This window comes from Rana temporaria, chromosome 7, assembly GCF_905171775.1.
Source record: "Rana temporaria chromosome 7, aRanTem1.1, whole genome shotgun sequence".
In the NCBI taxonomy this organism is placed as follows: domain Eukaryota; kingdom Metazoa; phylum Chordata; class Amphibia; order Anura; family Ranidae; genus Rana; species Rana temporaria.
In genome coordinates, this window is record NC_053495.1 from 195,840,390 (window position 1) to 195,860,701 (window position 20,312).

Genomic DNA, 20,312 nt, shown 5'->3' on the forward strand with positions numbered 1-20,312 from the left:
TCTGCTCTCTTCCTCCATGCTCCTGTGTCCCCGCTCCGTGTCGCTGCCCGTCTGCTCTCTTCCTCCATGCTCCTGTGTCCCCCCCCTTCGTGCCGCTGCCCATCTGCTCTCTTCCTCCATGCTCTGTGTCCCCCCCCTTCGTGCCGCTGCCCGTCTGCTCTCTTCCTCCATGCTCCTGTGTCCCCCCCTCCGTGCCGCTGCCCATCTGCTCTCTTCCTCCATGCTCCTGTGTCCCCCCCCCTCTGTGCCGCTGCCATTCTTCTTACTCCCTCCGTCCGTGCCGTAGCTGTCCTCCGTTCTGTTCTCCCCCTCCGTGCCGTGCCGCAGCTGTCCTCCCCCTACGTGCCGCAGCTGTCCTCTGTTCTGTCCTCCCCCTCCGTGCCGCAGCTGTCCTCCGTTCTGTCCTCCCCCTCCGTGCCGTGCGGCAGCTGTCCTCCCCCTCCGTGCCGTGCGGCAGCTGTCCTCCGTTCTGTTCTCCCCCTCCGTGCCGTGCCGCAGCTGTCCTCCCCCCTACGTGCCGCAGCTGTCCTTTGTTCTGTCCTCCCCCTCCGTGCCGCAGCTGTCCTCCGTTCTGTCCTCCCCCTCCGTGCCGTGCGGCAGCTGTCCTCCCCCTCCGTGCAGCAGCTGTCCTCCGTTCTGTTCTCCCCCTCCGTGCCGTGCCGCAGCTGTCCTCCGTTCTGCTCTCCCCCTCCGTGCTCTTTGTCCCCCTTCATGTCCTCCTCCACCCCCTCTGTCAGGCTCCTACCTTTTCTGAATGAACAGAGTCAGTGATCACTGACTCTGTCCATTCATATAACTGAGCATCGTAAACTGTGTTTACAATACTCCAGTTTATGAATGGATAGGAGCCTCTGTCTCCTGTCCATTCATTTCCAGTGCAGCTGAGAAAGGGACTGGGGAATCTGTGTCCCTAGTCCCTTTCTCCTGTCTCAAAGGGGAGATGTCAGAGGTCTGTTAAGACCCCTGATATCTCATCAAAGCCCCCCAACAGGGCTAAGAAAGAAAAAATAGCAATAAATAATAAAAGTAATTGTAAAAAATAATACATATTAAAATAAAAATCACACTGACACATCCATCCCCACCCCTCAAGAAAGCATTGTATAAAAAAACAAAAAAAAGTGAAAAATGAAAATTGTAAAATAAAATAAAAAAATACTGACACATGACATTAAAAAAAAAAGTATCAGTATTCGGTTTCGGCGAGTACTTTAAAAAAAAGTATCGGTACTTGTACTCGGTCTTAAAAAACTGGTAACAGGACAACCCTAGTCTTAACCACTTAAGGACCAAGCCTCTTTCTGAGATTTGTTGTTTACAAGTTAAAAACATTTATTTTTTTTTTGCTAGAAAATTACATAGAACCCCCAAACATACATTTTTTTCTAACACCCTAGAGAATAAAATGGCAGTCTTTGCAATACTTTCTGTCACACCGTATTTGCGCAGCGATCTTACAATCGCACCTTTTTGGGGGGGAAAAAAAAATTCACCTTTTTTAATTAAAAAAATAAGACAACAGTAAAGTTAGCCCAATTTTTTTTTTTTTATATTGTGAAAGATAATGTTACGCCGAGTAAATTGATACCCAACATGTCAGCCTTCAAAATTGCGGCCACTCGTGGAATGGCGACAAACTTTTACCCTTAAAAATCTCCATAGGCGAGGTTTAAGAAAATTCTACAGGTTGCATGTTTTGAGTTACAGATGAGGTCTAGGGCTAGAATTATTGCTCTCGCTCTCCCGATTGCGGCGATACCTCACATGTGTGGTTTGAACACAGTTTTCATATGCGGGCGATGCTCACGTATGTGTTCGCTTCTACAAGCGAGCTCAGCGGGATGGGCGCATTTAAAACATTTTTTATTTTACCTTTTATTTTTTGAAACACTGTTCTTTTAAAAAATAAATAAAAATTGTGTCACTTTTATTCCTATTATAAGGAATGTAAACATCCCTTGTCATCACAGGTAGAGCTGGGCGATTTTTTCCCTTAAAAAAAATCTGCGATTTTTTAATAAAAAACTCGATTTACGATTCGGATTGAGTTTTTGTTTTGATGGACACCGCGCCAGTCCTGAGGAGCTGCGGGCAGGAGTTTTTAGGTGACTCTGAGGCCTAGTCTGCGGCGTCCGGCCTCGCGGACTAGGCCGAAGCTGCGCCTTAAAACTCCTCAGGACCGGCGTGGTGTCAGCGCCGGTCCTGGGAAAAAAAAAAAAAAAATCGAAATAAAAAGTTTTCTGGAAATCTGAAACGATTTGACCTTGCAACATGATTCAAATCGATTTTTTCCCCAGCCCTACCTCTTAAATATGAGATCTGGGGTCAAAAAGACAAAACACAAAAATGCAAAAAAAAAAAACGAGTCGCGTCCCATTCAATGCAATGCAACCGTTCTAATAGGAGTGACTCAAGTCGCTCCGACTTAGAAAAAGGTTCTTGTACTACTTCGGGGGCGGCTCGGGGCGACCTGCATTGACTTCTATACAGAAGTCGTTTTGCTGGTCACCTCTGAAGTCGTCCTCAGAACGACTTGCAGAGTCGCCCCCGAAGTCGTGCCACGGGGGTGTGAACCGGCTCTTAAGAGCTATGGGCGGAAGTGATGTTTTGACATTTCTTCCGCCCTGCGACGCCCCTCACTCATCTCCATACCCAGCCAGCAGAAGGACCTGATCGCCTCCGCCACTGCCAACCACTCCGGTAAGCGCCGGAGGGCACGGAAGGGGGGGTGGTAAACCCACTTTGAATTTTTTTTTAAATAACACCTGCAAGACAAAGTCATATTGAGCTAGTATGCATAGTAGGGGTGCAAAAAACTCAAGGATCGATCCTCGGATCAGGAGTCACGGATCAGATCATTTTCGGATCAGCAAAAAAAAAAAAAAAAAAGAGTCCCTTTTCATCGGTCCAAAAAAAAAAAAAAATGTATATGTATACATTATATATATATATATATATATATATATATATATATATATATATATATATATATACACACAGTGAGGAAAATAAGTATTTGAACACCCTGCTATTTTGCAAGTTCTCCCACTTGGAAATCATGGAGGGGTCTGAAATTGTCATCATAGGTGCATGTCCACTGTGAGAGACATAATCCAAAAAAAAAATTCCAGAAATCACAATTTATGATTTTTTAACTATTTATTTGTATGATACAGCTGCAAATAAGTATTTGAACACCTGTCTATCAGCTAGAATTCTGACCCTCAAAGACCTGTTAGGCCCTTTTCACACTACAAAATAAATCCGTTTTAATAATCCGTTTTAAAATCCGTCAGATAATGTTAAAAAACGGAAGTTATACGTCCTTTATAAAATATCATTAAAGTCTATGGGATTTTTTTATGTTCCGTAAAGATCCGTAATAGTCCGTTATAACATACGGACGTTAGTTATAACGGAATATGTGACGGGTCTTGCACTATTTTTTGTAAATTTTTTGTCCATTGCAAGTAACGGATATATTAACGTCCGTTATATTTTAACATTGAAGTCTATGGCACATGGACGTTAGTAAATGTCTCCGTAAATGTCCGTTATGTTAACGGACGTTAATTTTACTGAGCATGGATATTCAGGGGAACCCCGCTGTCAATTTAAAACAAAAATGACGTGCGGTTCCCGGTAAATATCCATAACCAGACCCTTCAGGTCTGGTATGGATATTCAGGGGAACCCCGCCGTCAATTTAAAACAAAAATGACGTGCGGTTCCCCCTAAATATCCATAACCAGACCCATTATCCGAGCACGTTGACCTGGCCGGCCGCAGAAAAGAGGGGGGGACAGAGTGCGGCCCCCCCTCTCTCCTGAACCGCACCAGGCCACATGCCCTCAACATGGGGAGGATGTCCCCATGTTGATGGGGACAAGGGTCTCATCCCCACAACCCTTGCCCGGTGGTTGTGGGGGTATGCGGGCGGGAGGTTTATCAGAATCTGGAAGACCCCTTTAACAAAGGGGACCCCCAGATCCTGACCCCCCCCCTGTGTGAAATGGTAATGGGGTACACTGTACCTCTACCATTTCACGAAGGAAGTAAAAAGTATTGTAAAAAAAACACACTGACACAAAAGAATAAAGTCCTTTATTAAAAAAAATAAAAAATAAAAACTCCAGCGCTGAAAAATCCACTCGTTCCCGGCTTCCTGCGTTGTCCTGATCCTGCGACGGGTGCGGGTGATCTCCCGCGATGAGAAGATCCAGCGTCGGGTGATCTCCGCTCCGGCGATGTGAAGATCCATCCATCCGGCGCAGCAGCATCCCGGACCTCCTCTCACCGCTGGGCACAGCCCAGCGAATGAGCGGCTGAAGCTGTGACATTTCTTATATAGAGGTGGCAGAGCCACCCGTCACGTGACCCTGCCCCCTCTGACGTACCTCTGCTACGTCACTGGGGAAGACCAAGAAGAGGAAAGACCTTTCCTCTTCTTGGTCTTCCCCAGTGACGTAGCAGAGGTACGTCAGAGGGGGCAGGGTCACGTGACGGGTGGCTCTGCCACCTCTATATAAGAAATGTCACCGCTTCAGCCGCTCATTCGCTGGGCTGTGCCCAGCGGTGAGAGGAGGTCCGGGATGCTGCTGCGCCGGATGGATGGATCTTCACATCGCCGGAGCGGAGATCACCCGACGCTGGATCTTCTCATCGCGGGAGATCACCCGCACCCGTCGCAGGATCAGGACAACGCAGGAAGCCGGGAACGAGTGGATTTTTCAGCGCTGGAGTTTGGTTTTCTTTTTTTTAATAAAAGGACTTTATTCTTTTGTGTCAGTGTTTTTTTTACAATACTTTTTACTTCCTTCGTGAAATGGTAGAGGTACAGTGTACCCCATTACCATTTCACACAGGGGGGGGGGGGGGCAGGATCTGGGGGTCCCCTTTGTTAAAGGGGTCTTCCAGATTCTGATAAACCTCCCGCCCGCATACCCCCACAACCACCGGGCAAGGGTTGTGGGGATGAGACCCTTGTCCCCATCAACATGGGGACATCCTCCCCATGTTGAGGGCATGTGGCCTGGTGCGGTTCAGGAGAGAGGGGGGGCCGCACTCTGTCCCCCCCTCTTTTCTGCGGCCGGCCAGGTCAACGTGCTCGGATAATGGGTCTGGTTATGGATATTTAGGGGGAACCGCACGTCATTTTTGTTTTAAATTGACGGCGGGGTTCCCCTGAATATCCATACCAGACCTGAAGGGTCTGGTTATGGATATTTACCGGGAACCGCACGTCACTTTTGTTTTAAATTGACGGCGGGGTTCCGCTGAATATCCATACCAGACCTGAAGGGTCTGGTTATGGATATTTACCGGGAACCGCACGTCATTTTTGTTTTAAATTGACGGCGGGGTTCCCCTGAATATCCATACGACTTCTGGAGCTGGACTTCAAGAAAGGGTGAAATGTTTTTTATTAATGGACGTTAGAAAGGAATGATATAACGGATGTATACGGATATATACGGATAAACATTATCCGTTTTCAATAAAGGAAGAATGGTAAAATATTTATCCGTATGTATCCGTTATTAAATCTGTTAATAAACGTCCGTTAATAGGTGTAATACAGATATTATAAAACGGACATACAATCCATAGTGTGAAAGAAGCCTTAGTCTGCCTTTAAAATGTCCACCTCCACTCCATTTATTATCCTAAAATTAGATGCACCTGTTTGAGGTCATTAGCTGCATAAAGACACCTGTCCACCCCATACAATCAGTAAGAATCCAACTACTAACATGGCCAAGACCAAAGAGCTGTCCAAAGACACTAGAGACAAAATTGTACACCTCCACAAGGCTGGAAAGGGCTACGGGGAAATTGCCAAGCAGCTTGGTGAAAAAAGGTCCACTGTTGGAGCAATCATTAGAAAATGTAAGAAGCTAAACATGACTGTCAATCTCCCTCGGACTGGGGCTCCATGCAAAATCTCACCTCGTGGGGTCTCAATGATCCTAAGAAAGGTGAGAAATCAGCCCAGGACTACATGGGAGGAGCTGGTCAATGACCTGAAAAGAGCTGGGACCACCGTTTCCAAGGTTACTGTTGGTAATACACTAAGACGTCATGGTTTAAAATCATGCATGGCACAGAAGGTTCCCCTGCTTAAACCAGCACATGTCAAGGCCCGTCTTAAGTTTGCCAATGACCATTTGGATGATCCATTAGAGTCATGGGAGAAAGTCATGTGGTCAGATGAGACCAAAATAGAACTTTTTGGTCATAATTCCACTAACCGTGTTTGGAGGAAGAAGAATGATGAGTACCATCCCAAGAACACCATCCCTACTGTGAAGCATGGGGGTGGTAGCATCATGCTTTGGGGGTGTTTTTCTGCACATGGGACAGGGCGACTGCACTGTATTAAGGAGAGGATGACCGGGGCCATGTATTGCGAGATTTTGGGCAACAACCTCCTTCCCTGAGTTAGAGCTTTGAAGATGGGTCGAGGTTGGGTCTTCCAACATGACAATGACCCGAAGCACACAGCCAGGATAACCAAGGAGTGGCTCTGTAAGAAGCATATCAAGGTTCTGGCGTGGCCTAGCCAGTCTCCAGACCTAAACCCAATAGAGAATCTTTGGAGGGAGCTCAAACTCCGTGTTTCTCAGCGACAGCCCAGAAACCTGACTGATCTAGAGAAGATCTGTGTGGAGGAGTGAGCCAAAATCCCTCCTCCGGTGTGTGCAAACCTGGTGAAAAACTACAAGAAATGTTTGACCTCTGTAATTGCAAACAAAGGCTACTGTACCAAATGTTAACATTGATTTTCTCAGGTGTTCAAATAATTGTTTGCAGCTGTATCATACAAATAAATAGTTAAAAAAATCATACATTGCGATTTCTGGATTTTTTTTTTTTGATTATGTCTCTCACAGTGGACATGCACCTACGATAACAATTTCAGACCCCTCCATTATTTCCAAGTGGGAGAACTTGCAAAATAGCAGGGTGTTCAAATACTTATTTTCATCACTATATATATATATATATATATATATATATATATATATATATATATATATATATATATATATATATATATATATATATATATATATATATATATTTTCACACACACACTTTATAGTCATTGTCAGAACTGGGGGGAAATAACATGCAGTAGTAGTAAATAATCTTGCTGTAAAAACAGCAAGATTGTACTTTTAACAAGTCCTGTCCAAACAGCCTCTTTAATCCACCCTTGTGAATTGCTACTGTGCTCTTTTCCCCCCCCCCCCCCTCCTCTCAACCAGTGCTTCACTAACATTCCCTCTCCAAGTCTGCTTGCCAGAGCCCAGTGCACAGCGTGACACGCCTCCCCGGGGAGGCGTGTCACGCTGGGCTCTGGCAAGTAGACTGGGTGGAGCAAGATGGCCGCCGCCCTGGAGCAAGGCCTAAGCCGGGGACTTTCCTAGGCCTAGGCTAGGAAGGCGCTCCGCGAATCACGGGGTGTGCCGATCCGAACGGGGTGACCCATTCGGATCACGGATCGGTGACGATCTGTTGCACCCCTAATGCATAGCATACTAGCTCATTATGTAATACCTGGGATTATAGCCCCCACTGCGGTGCCCGACACAGCACCGGCCGGCGACATGACGGCGAGTTACTTCCGGGTATTGCGGCTCCGGCGCTGTGATTACACAGCAATAGTTGTTACACTGTAATGGCGGTGACCCGCAACGTATTGTGGGCCTGTAATAGCACCGGATTGCCTACCACCCTAACAGAAAGTATCTGGGAGGGCCACTAACTGACACCGATGTCGCTACTGACACTAATACTGTACACTGACACTATACTAATGACAATTGGGAAGGGGTTAATATCTAGGGCCAATCAAGGGGATAACTGTGTGCCTAACAATGTGTCCTGTGTGCTGCTTTTACTTTATTATCTGGCTGTTTTTTCTTCCTGCTTTTCAAGAACAGCTGCCAGATCGCTGTTCTTATGCACACAGAGTTCTGTTTTTCTAAACGCAGAACTCTATGGGGTAGATTCACGTAGAATGGCGCAACTTTGTGCGGGCGTAACGTATCCTATTTACGTTACGCCTCCGCAAATTTTACAGGCAAGTGCCGTATTCTCAAAAAAAAAGTTGCGGCGGCGTAGCGTAAATAGGCCGGCGTAAGCCCGCCTAATTCAAATTGTGAAGAGTTGGGCATGTGTTATGTAAATCAGGCTTGACCCGACATGATTGACGTTTTTCCCGAACGGCGCATGCGCCGTCCGTGGAATTTCCCAGTGTGCATTGCTCCAAAGTACGCCGCAAGGACGTCATTGGTTTCGACGTGAACGTAAATGACGTCCAGCCCCATTCGCAAACAACGTAACTTTTTCAAATTTCGACGCGGGAACGACGGCCATACTTAACATTGGTACGCCGCACTTACGTCACCTTATAGCAGGGGTAACTATACGCCGGGAAAAGCCTAACGTAAACACCGTAACTGTACTGCGTCGGCCGGGCGTACGTTCCTGAATTTGCGTATCTAGCTGATTTACATATTTCGACATGCAAGTCAGCATACACGCCCCTAGCGGCCAGCGTAAATATGCAGTTACGATCCGACGGCGTAAGAGGCTTACGCCTATCGGATCCAATAGAAATCTATGCGTAACTGATTCTAAGAATCAGGCGCATAGATATGACACTGCTTCACTGCCTGGTTCCCTATGGCGCATTCACGAGTTGCGCTGCGCCTGCTGATTGGCTCCCGTTGTGCTCTGGGAGCCGAGTGTTCCCAGAACACAACGGGGGGGGGGGGGGGTACGGGAGGTGACGTCCTGCCCACAGTCTGCGGCCGGAAGTGGGTGCAAATACCTGTCTTTAGACAGGTATCTGCACCTCCTCGCCCCTGAAAGGTGTCAAATCTGACACCGGAGGGGGAGGGATCCGATCAGCGGGAGTTCCACTTTAGGGTGGAGCTCCGCTTTAAGAAGATATTTACGCTACCTATAGGTAAGCCTTATTATAGGGCTGCACCATTCTGGCTAAAATGAGAATCACAATTTTTTTTGCTTAGAATAAAGATCAAGATTCTCGCGTGTTAAAAAGGACCCGTCACCCCCCTTACGCAGGACAGGTCCCAGAAGATTGCCCAGCCATTCACATCGCGTGCCTGGCTGTGAAGCCACAGATGGGCGCCCCCCGTAAGAATGCCGGCGCCATGGAGAGGGGGAGAGTAGCGGGGCTTCGAACGCCCGCATCGCTGGACCGTGGGACAGGCAATTGGTTGATTGTAAAAAGTCAGAATATGTGAATAACACAAATGCCTCAGTAGTATTAGAAGCTGTGCACTCAGGATCCTATGAGACCATCCATAATCTCCTCTACAGGAGTCTGAGAGACTCTCACCCGTCCCTTACAGCCGCTATGAGGACAGTTATTAAAGTGATTGTAAACCCCCTCGGACTACTTGGACCTATAGGTAAGCCTATAATAAAGCCCTGTACACACATTTTTTTTTAAATAACAAACATGTTATACTTACCTCCTCTGTGTGGCTCGTTTTGCACAGAGTGGCCCCCGATCCACGTCTTCTGGGGTCCCTCGGCGGCTGTCTCGGCTCCCCCTCCGCAAGAGCTTTCCACCTTCATGCGAGCTCGCATGGTAGAAAGCTCTCGTGGGCGCGCTCCCGTGATATAGTGGCGGGCATAGCCGCCAACTATATCACTCGGCGTGGCGCGTCATTGGATGTGATTGACAGCAGCGCCAGCCAATGGCTGCGCTGCTATCAATTCGTCCAACCTAGCCAATCAACAACCAGGCTGGGAACCGAAGAGGATGACGGGGACGAGCGCGGGACTTTCGAGGGGCGAGGTAAGTAAAACGGGGGCTCGGGCGCGCTGTCGGATGTTTTTTCACCTTAATGCATAGGATGCATTAAAGTGAAAAAACATTTACCTTTACAACCCCTTTAAGGCTGGGTTCACACCTATGCGAATTGAATGCGCGTTTCTCCGCATTTAATTCGCATTGCGGGATAATGCGACTGGCTCTCTATGGAGCCGGTTCACATATCTCCGCAGCGCCTCCAGTGCGGTGTGCAGGAAAAACGTGTGCTTTTTTGGTGCGTTTCAGGTTCGATTTCAGCCCAAAATTCGGGCTAAAAAAAAAAAAAAAATCGAACCTGAAACAACCAGCACGCACCGGACCCCTGCTGTGCGACGGATGCGAACCGGGCCTCAAGCCTCGTACAAACGGGCCAGAATCTCGTCAGAAAAAAATACGTTTTTCCTGACGAGATTCTTGGCAAGAATCTCTTGCCGCCCGAGTGTACAGACGGTTCTTTTGAAAGGCAAGAACGTGGTGACGTCATCCCATACAACGAGCATGCGCTCGTCACATTCGATGCCGTCGCCGCCATCTTGCTGCACCCTACCTATGCCTAGGAAGCTACTGCTCATGCGTCAAATTCATTTCGAGCATGCGCGGGTTTCCACGGCGACAGGCAAGTATACACACGCTCGGGTTTCTCTGCAAAAAACACTGCCGAGAATGACGACGAGAAAATATAAAGCAGGTTCTCTATTTTTCTCGTCGAGATTTTAGGAAGTTTTCTTGACGAGAAACCTGAAAGCCTCGTACACACGCTCAGTATACTCGGCGAGAAACCTCTGCCAGCAGTTTTCTTGCTGGTTCTTGCCGAGTAAACCTAGCGTGTGTACGAGGCTTCAGTCATCTTAATTGTTTTAGTCGTATTTTAGTTGACTAAAACAGTATTCATTTAGTCGACTAAATTATGAGTCAATGTCAAACGTTTTTCGTTCAGCTTTAAATGATTTCCTAAAATAATTAAAGTGGAGGTTCACCCAAAAACACAATTTTTAACCTTAGATTGAGGCTCGTTTTGTGAAGGGGAATCGGGCGTTTTTTTTTTTTAAATCGAAGCAGTACTTACCGTTTTAGAGAGCGATCTTCTCCGCCGCTTCCGGGTATGATCTTTGGGACTGGGCGTTCCTATTTGATCGACAGGCTTCCGACGGTCGCATACAGCGCGTCACGATTTTCCGAAAGTAGCCGAACGTCGGTGCGCAGGCGCCGTATAGAGCCGCACCGACGTTCGGCTTCTTTCGGCTACTCGTGACGCGCTGTATGCGACCGTCGGAAGCCTGTCGATCAAATAGGAACGCCCAGTCCCGCAGCCCATACCCGGAAGCGGCGGTGAAGATCGCTCTCTAAAACGGTAAGTACAGCTTCGATTTAAAAAAAAACACCCGATTCCCCTTCACAAAATGAGCATCAATCTAATGTTAAAAATTATTTTTCGGGTGAACTCCCGCTTTAACCGGCCTGGGTTTATTTTCTTTATCATTTTCTCGGCGTTCAGCTACAAGAAACTGTTTCTTTCTACGCACAATCCTTCCCACTCATAGTACGTGCCGATATGCCTGTTCATTGAGCGTAGAACGGTATCCGATTAGATTTCGGAATGCTCACAAGGAGCAAAAAAGGCAACGTTATCCTTTAGGTAGGTAGGTGCCCGACAACCATAAGTCAGAGCTTGCATGGAACGTCTGCCAGGACCCAGCCCGTGTTCCAGACACATATGAACACACGCCGATAGAAAGCATAGGGTAATCAAGCTGACACGTATGATTCATTCACTGCAAGTCCTGCCAACACAAACCGTATTCCAGGCCACATGAGCAAAAGTGAATTAAGCTGCGGCTGAATGGCAGGGATGGAGAACCGGCATCGGCGGTGGGGAGGGAGGGGGGGTGCCAAATGCTCCTCATTCATTCAGCACTAGGCCCAAAACAGCAAAGCCACACATGAGACACCAACAGTAGCATTACAGCTAAACAAAATAGGGGACTAAAATTATATATATATATATATATAGATGCATCAGTGAAAAATGACAGAAGGAGGTCGCTACGGCCGAGGGGGGAGCGTGACATTGAGCTCCAGAACGGGTTAACGGCACAGACTTTTCCGCCAACATCCTAAGGGTACACTTGTGTATGATCACAAGAAATAATCCGTTGCAATCAATGCTGAGAGTTGTTTTTTTCTCCTCTCTTAGAGAACAGACCTCTGGAAGTGGGGGGAGGTCATTCAAGAAAAAACACACACACCCAGCCCCTTTAACTCCCCTTGTCATTGATGCACAGGACGATCGTGACATTCTGCAGCATTGCAATGCTAAACGTTAAAGCGGTAGCGTAAAATGGGTTTGCGGTTACACAGGGTGAGGATGATGAACAGGCAATGAAGGGGTCGGGGGGGATCACACTGCAATCTTGTACAGCCAGAGAACCCTAGATCACTAGTCCAATAGTACATACTGTCACCCATCACCACTGATCTGAATGCACACAATAAATAGCATACCTATGGTACAGAGACCTGCATGGCTGTAGATATCCTTTAGTGCTGTGGGGTGGGGGGGACCTGAATAGGTGGTGATATGTTTGAAGATGGGACCATACTGTACATTCCATGGAGGTTACAGAGACCTTTAGAGGGCTGATGGATAATGAGGACACACTGCCATAAATGCACATCCCTGAAAGGAGACCTATAGGGGATCTGATGAGAATAGACTAGGAAACTTGGCTGAACTGGTCAGGGGTGAACACTAGAGGAGGGGGGTTATAATGCAGCATAGCACTGCATAGACTTCTAGGAGGTTGGGTCGGTTCTAAAATTTTGCATACTTAGCCACAACTTTTGGGAAGTTCTCATAACGGTGTGATGTGTTGTAAGACCAGCAGAAATGAGGGTCCTCCCTTTGACCACTGCATTGACTGGCTGACCTGCATTGGGGTTATCATTAGAAGGACCGGTTATATCCTGGAATGTTGTATTTGGACACACACACAAAAGAGTGGGATTTCCTGTCTACCAATTTTGGTATTACTAGGGTTCCTCCAGAGGTAGCTAGGGCTTCCTTGAGGGTTCCTCCGGGAGGTAGCTAGGGGTTCCTTGAGGGTTCCTCCGGGAGGTTGCTAGGGGTTCCTCCGGGAGGTTGCTAGGGGTTCCTTGAGGGTTCCTCCGGGAGGTTGCTAGGGCTTCCTTGAGGGTTCCTCCGGGAGGTAGCTAGGGCTTCCTTGAGGGTTCCTCCGGGAGGTAGCTAGGGCTTCCTTGAGGGTTCCTCCGGGAGGTAGCTAGGGCTTCCTTGAGGGTTCCTCCGGGAGGCAGCTAGGGCTTCCTTGAGGGTACCTCCGGGAGGTAGCTAGGGGTTCCTCCGGGAGGTAGCTAGGGGTTCCTCCGGGAGGTAGCTAGGGGTTCCTCCGGGAGGTAGCTAGGGGTTCCTCCGGGAGGTAGCTAGGGGTTCCTCCGGGAGGTAGCTAGGGGTTCCTTGAGGGTTCCTCCGGGAGGTAGCTAGGGCTTCCTTGAGGGTTCCTTCAGGAGGTAGCTAGGGGTTCCTTGAGGGTTCCTCCAGGAGGTAGCTAGGGGTTCCATGAGGGTTCCTCCAGGAGGTTGATCGGGCGACCTTGAGGGTACCTACGGGAGGTTGATAGGGCGACCTTGAGGGTACCTACGGGAGGTTGATAGGGCGACCTTGAGGGTACCTACGGGAGGTTGATAGGGCGACCTTGAGGGTACCTACGGGAGGTTGATAGGGCGACCTTGAGGGTACCTACGGGAGGTTGATAGGGCTTCCTTGAGGGTACCTACGGGAGGTTGATAGGGCTTCCTTGAGGGTACCTACGGGAGGTTGATAGGGCTTCCTTGAGGGTACCTACGGGAGGTTGATAGGGCTTTCTTGAGGGTACCTACGGGAGGTTGATAGGGCTTCCTTGAGGGTACCTACGGGAGGTTGATAGGGCTTCCTTGAGGGTACCTACGGGAGGTTGATAGGGCTTCCTTGAGGGTACCTACGGGAGGTTGATAGGGCTTCCTTGAGGGTACCTACGGGAGGTTGATAGGGCTTCCTTGAGGGTACCTACGGGAGGTTGATAGGGCTTCCTTGAGGGTACCTACGGGAGGTTGATAGGGCTTCCTTGAGGGTACCTACGGGAGGTTGATAGGGCTTCCTTGAGGGTACCTACGGGAGGTTGATAGGGCTTCCTTGAGGGTACCTACGGGAGGTTGATAGGGCTTCCTTGAGGGTACCTACGGGAGGTTGATAGGGCTTCCTTGAGGGTACCTACGGGAGGTTGATAGGGCTTCCTTGAGGGTACCTACGGGAGGTTGATAGGGCTTCCTTGAGGGTACCTACGGGAGGTTGATAGGGCTTCCTTGAGGCGTACTCCAGGAGGCTGCTAGGGGTTCCTTGAGCACTTTCTGCCTCTTTAATAAGTTTCCACTGACACCATTGATCTTTTTTTTAGCTATCTTTAAGTTATGTCAAGGGTTTTACTATGTTGAGAAAGGCTGTATTAGGAGAAGGATGGGTCTTATTGTCACATGTTAAAAAACTGCACTCCAGTCCCAGCACCCCCTACATATAAGGGGACCTCCATCAAGTTGGGAGCCCTTGAGGACTATGAGCACATGGGTGGGGGTCATATTTCAGAATTAGAATAAGGATAAATCATAATGTCAGGACACCTCCATTAGGCTGGGTGTCCTCTAGTGCTATAGGGATGGGCTGACACCTTGCTACTGTATTTGGAGAAGGTTGGTCTTATCAGGTATTACAATCAAATCACGCACATCCAGGACCCCCTACAAATATATGGACTGGATGCCCTCTAAGATAATAGAGACCTCCAGGAGGGGTGTCCTCTAGGACTATGAAGACCTAGATGGGGTTAACATCTCTGTATTACAGGAAGGATGGGTCACACTGTCATGTAGTACAATGTTGCACTCATAGGACCTCCAATAGGATGGGTGCCTTCTAGGACTACGAGGCAAGGATGACACCTTCCTTCTAGGACAGATCATGTTTTTAGGTATTACAATGTTGTACTGGAAACACCCAGAGCCCTCTATAATCAGACTGGGAGCCCCTAGGACTGTGGGGACATGCAAGGGGGTCAATATCTCAGTATGAAGGATGGGGCATTTTTTATTACAATTTTGCACTCCTAGGATCCTTCTATATATAAGGAAAACCTATTTGGAACTGGATGGGTCCCACTATAAACAGACTGGTTGGCCTCTAGGGTTTTAGGGACGGGGGGGGGGGGGTATCTTTGTAACAGCAGCACGGGTCATATATTACAATTTTGCACTTCTAGGACCCCCTTGAATATAGTTAGACTCCTATGAGGCTGGGGGTCCTCTAGGACTATGGAGAGGGGGGGGGCTTACACCTTACTATGTGGAGGAAGTTGGGTCATAATGTCAGGAATTACAATACTGCCCAACCAGGACCCCTCTGTATATAGAATTCTGGTCATCCCTAGGACTATGGGGCAGGGCTGACACCTTTCTATTTGGAGACGGACGGGTCATATTATAATCAGGCTGGGGGGGGGGGGGGTTCTCTAGAGTTTGGGGGGACCTGAAAGGGAAATAATATATTTGTATTAGAAGGATGGGTCATATTACAATTCTGCACTCCCAGGACCCTCATTATATAGAAGGAGAATACTTTAGTCGGGGGTCCTCTCTGGGACTATAGGGCAGTTGGGAGGGTCCTCTAGGACTATGGGGCAGTCAGGGGGGGGGGGGGGAGTTTCTAGGACTATAGGGCAGTGGGGGGGGGGGTCCTCTCTAGGACTATAGGGCAGTGGGGGGTCCTCTCTAGGACTATAGGGCAGTGGGGGGTCCTCTCTAGGACTATAGTGCATCGGGGGGGGGGGGTTCTTGAGGACTTTAGGGAAGTGGGTGGTTCTCTGGGACTATGGGGCAGTCGGGGGGTTCTCTAGGACTATAGGGCAGTTGGGGGGACTCTCTAGGACTATAGTGCATTCGGGGGGGGGGGCTCTTTAGGACTTTAGGGAAGTGGGTGGTTCTTTAGGACTATGGGGCAGTCGGGGGGGGGCTCTCTAGGACTATAGTTTATTCGAGGGGGTCCTCTCTAGGACTATAGTGCATTCGGGGAAGGGGTCCTCTGGGACTATAGGACAGTCGGGGGGAGGGGGTTCTCTAGGACTATAGTTTATTCGAGGGGGTCCTCTAGGACTATAGGACAGTCGGGGGAGGGGGTCCTCTGGGACTATAGGACAGTCGGGGGTCCTCTGGGACTATAGGACAGTCGGGGGTCCTCTGGGACTATAGGACAGTCGGGGGTCCTCTGGGACTATAGGACAGTCGGGGGTCCTCTGGGACTATAGGACAGTCGGGGGTCCTCTGGGACTATAGGACAGTCGGGGGTCCTCTGGGACTATAGGACAGTCGGGGGTCCTCTGGGACTATAGGACAGTCGGGGGTCCTCTGGGACTATAGGACAGTTGGGGGGAGGGGGGTCCTCTTGGACTATGAAGCAGTAGAGGGGGGTCCTCTGGGACTATCAGAGGGAGGGGGGTCCTCAAGTATTATAGGGCTGTGGGGGGGGGTGTCCTCTGGGACAGTCAGAGGGAGGGGGGGTCCTCAAGGATTATAGGGCAGGGGGGGGGTCCTCTGGGACTATGGAGCAGTAGAGGGGGGTCCTCTGGGACTATGGGGCAGTCAGAGGGAGGGGGGTCCTCAAGGATTATAGGGCAGGGGAGGGGGTCCTCTGGGACTATAGGACAGTCGGGGGGGAGGAGGTCCTCTGCGACTATAGGGGTCCTCTGAGACTATGAAGCAGTAGAGGGGGGTCCTCTGGGGCTATGGGGCAGTTAGAGGGAGGGGGGTCCTCAAGGATTATAGGGCGGGGGTGGGTCCTCTGGGACTATGGAGCAGTCAGAGGGAGGGGGGTCCTCAAGCATTATAGGGCGGGGGTGGGTCCTCTGGGACTATGGAGCAGTAGAGGGGGGTCCTCTGGGACTATGGGGCAGTTAGAGGGAGGGGGGTCCTCAAGGATTATAGGGGGGGGGGTCTTCTGGGACTATGGAGCAGTCAGAGGGAGGGGGGTCCTCAAGCATTATAGGGCGGGGGGGGGGGGGGGGGGGTTCACTAGGACTATAGGGCAGGGCTGACACCTTCTTATGGGAGGGGGATGGGTCATGCTGTCACCTGTTACTATATTGCACAGCAAGGACCCCCTGTATATAGAATGTTGGGGGCCCCTCTAGGAATATGTGGGGGGGGTTACTTTTAGGGATGGATGGGCGGGCCCTATGAATGGCAGTCTTGGGGCCCCTCTAGTCTAGGATTGTGGCCGAGGGGTTGACTTATTTTAATTTTGAATGGATGGGCCCTATGATGTGCAGTCTGGGGGCCCCTGTGTGTGGGAGTGGGGGCAGGGTTTCCCTGATTGTGGTGGGGGTGGGAGGTAGGTGGACAGGGTGAGTGGAGGAGGTAGGTGGACAGGGTAGGTGAAGATGGGTGCAGGGATGAGAAGACACCTTACCTTCCATCATGGTGGCACACTCTCATTCCTCAATCTCCTCAGGAGGCCGGAGAGGGGAGGGCAGCCGAGCTCCGCACTGAGGAGGATGATGGGGGCGGCGGTGGTGTCTGTGGGGTGGGGGCCCCGGGGGTGCTCTGTATCCAGGGGCCCGCTATCCGCCCGGAGGATGCTGAGACAAGACGGAGATCACACCGCTGCCAGGAGCCGGCCAATCCCCGCCCTCCTCCGGGGTCACGTGCCGCGCTCCCCTCACACAATACACACACAGCCGCGCGCGCTCCCGCTGACAGACTCGGACACACACACACCGGGCCCGCGGTTTTGTGACGCTCTCCCTTCACACCACCAGTAAATCTCGCAGGGGCCCCTATGAATGTGATGTACAGTACAGGGGCCCCAACGGGTGAGAGGGCCAGGATAGTACAGGGGCCACTATGGGTGAGGGCCAGGCCAGTACAGGGGCCAGTATGGGTGAGGGCCAGGCCAGTACAGGGGCCAGTATGGGTGAGTGAGGGCCAGGACAGCACAGGGGCCCCAATGGGTGAGTGAGGGCCAGGACATTACAGGGGCCCAATGGGTGAGTGAGGGCCAGGACATTACAGGGGCCCCTATGTGTGAGTAAGGGCCAGGACAGTATAGGGGCCCCAATGGGTGTGAGGGCCAGGACAGTACAGGGGCCCCTATGGGTGAGTGAGGGCCAGGGCAGTACAGGGCCCCCAATGGGTGTGAGGGACAGTAAAGGGGCCCCTATGGGTGAGGGCCAGGGCCGTACAGGGGTCCAATGGGTGAGTGAGGGCCAGGCCAGTACAGGGGCCCATATGGGTGAGTGAGGGCCTGGACAGTACAGGGGCCCCAACGGGTGTGAGGGCCAGGACAGTACAGGGGCCCCTATGGGTGAGTGAGGGCCAGGGCCGTACAGGGGCCCAATGGGTGAGTGAGGGCCAGGACATTGCAGGGGCCCCTATGTTTGAGTAAGGGCCAGGGCAGTACAGGGGCCCAATGGGTGAGTGAGGACCAGGACAGTACAAGGGCCCCTATGGGTGAGGGCCAGGACAGTACAGGGGCCCCTATGGAAGAGTGAAGGCCAGGAAATTACAGGGGCTCCTATGGAAGAGTGAAGGCCAGGACAGTACAGGGGTCCCAATGGGCGAGTGAGGGCCAGGACATTACAGGGGCCCCTGTGTGTGAGTAAGGGCCAGGACAGTATAGGGGCTCCAATGGGTGTGAGGGCCAGGACATTATAGGGGCCCCTATGGGTGAGTGAGGGCCAGGACAGTACAAATGCCCCAGTAGGTGGAAAAATGTACGTACAGGGGACTCAATGGGTGCAAGGATTTGGGGGCCAGGACAGTATAGGGGCCCCAATGGGTGGCAAGTGTGTGTGATGGGCAGGACAGTACAAGGAACACAATGAATGAAAAGATATGGGTGTTGGCATAGTACAGGAGTTGAGGGTGCAGGATAGTCCCGGGGCCCCCTTTAGTTTCCCGGAGCAGGTGAGGACCAAGTCAGTACAGGAGCTCCTTTTTGGGTGTGAGGGCCAGGACAGTACAGGGGCCCCAATGGATGGAAAAATGTGAGTGTTAGCATAGTACAGGAGATGAGGTTGCAGGATGCAAGGATAAAGGTACAGGGGCCCCAATGGTTTCATGGATGTGGAAGTCAATACAGGGGCATTAGTGTCAATACAAAGGGATCCAATGGATGTAGGTGTCAGATCAGTACAGGGGCCCCAATGGGTGAAAGGATGTGGGTGTCAATTTAGGGAACCCAAGGGCTACAATGATAAGGGTGCCAGGGCACTACAGGGTACCCAGTGGGTGTCAGACAGTACAGGGGACCCAATATATTTAGGAATATGAATGTCAGGACAGTACAGGAGGCCCAGTGGGTGCAATCTGCTAGTTACTGATGGATATGGGACCCAAAGAGGGTGCGCTCTGATGTTTGGTGAAGCATGTGGGTGTCAGTCAAGCAGAGGGAAGGACACGGGTCATAGTAGGTGAAGGACACGGGTCATAGTAGGTGAAGGACACGGGTCATAGTAGGTGAAGGACACAGGTCATAGTAGGTGAAGGACACGGGTCATAGTAGGTGAAGGACAATAGTAGGTGAATGGAGCTCCTATGGGTGAGGGCCAGGGCCGTACAGGGGCCCAATGGGTGAGTGAGGGCCATGACAGTACAAGGGCCACTATGGGTGAGGGCCAGGACAGTACAGGGGCCCCTATGGAAGAGTGAAAGCCAGGACAGTACAGGGGTCCCAATGGGCGAGTGAGGGCCAGGACATTACAGGGGCCACTATGTGTAAGGAATGGAGCTCCTATGGGTGAGGGGTAGGTGAAGGACATGGGTCATAGTAGGTGAAGGACACGGGTCATAGTAGGTGAAGGACACGGGTCATAGTAGGTGAAGGACATGGGTCATAGTAGGTGAAGGACATGGGTCATAGTAGGTGAAGGACATGGGTCATAGTAGGTGAAGGACATGGGTCATAGTAGGTGAAGGACATGGGTCATAGTAGGTGAAGGACACGGGTCATAGTAGGTGAAGGACACGGGTCATAGTAGGTGAAGGACACGGGTCATAGTAGGTGAAGGACACGGGTCATAGTAGGTGAAGGACACGGGTCATAGTAGTTGAAGGACACAGGTCATAGTAGTTGAAGGACACGGGTCATAGTAGGTGAAGGACACGGGTCATAGTAGGTGAAGGACACGGGTCATAGTAGGTGAAGGACACGGGTCATAGTAGGTGAAGGACACGGGTCATAGTAGGTGAAGGACACGGGTCATAGTAGGTGAAGGACACGGGTCATAGTAGGTGAAGGACACGGGTCATAGTAGGTGAAGGACACAGGTCATAGTAGGTGAAGGACACAGGTCATAGTAGGTGAAGGACACGGGTCATAGTAGGTGAAGGACACAGGTCATAGTAGGTGAAGGACACAGGT

At 50.5% G+C, this 20,312-nt stretch overlaps 1 protein-coding gene across 1 annotated transcript in view; it reads right to left on the reverse strand.

Annotated features, from left to right (window-relative positions):
• Nucleotides 1-17,609, reverse strand: part of SGIP1 (SH3GL interacting endocytic adaptor 1) — a 222,234-nt gene extending 204,625 nt beyond the window's left edge. Inside the window, exon 1 of the mRNA XM_040361076.1 lies at nt 17,361-17,609. Coding sequence (XP_040217010.1) covers nt 17,361-17,370 — 10 coding nt within the window. The 5' untranslated portion in view covers nt 17,371-17,609. The remainder of the gene's footprint in view (nt 1-17,360) is intronic.
• Between the last annotated feature and the right edge of the window lie 2,703 nt (nt 17,610-20,312).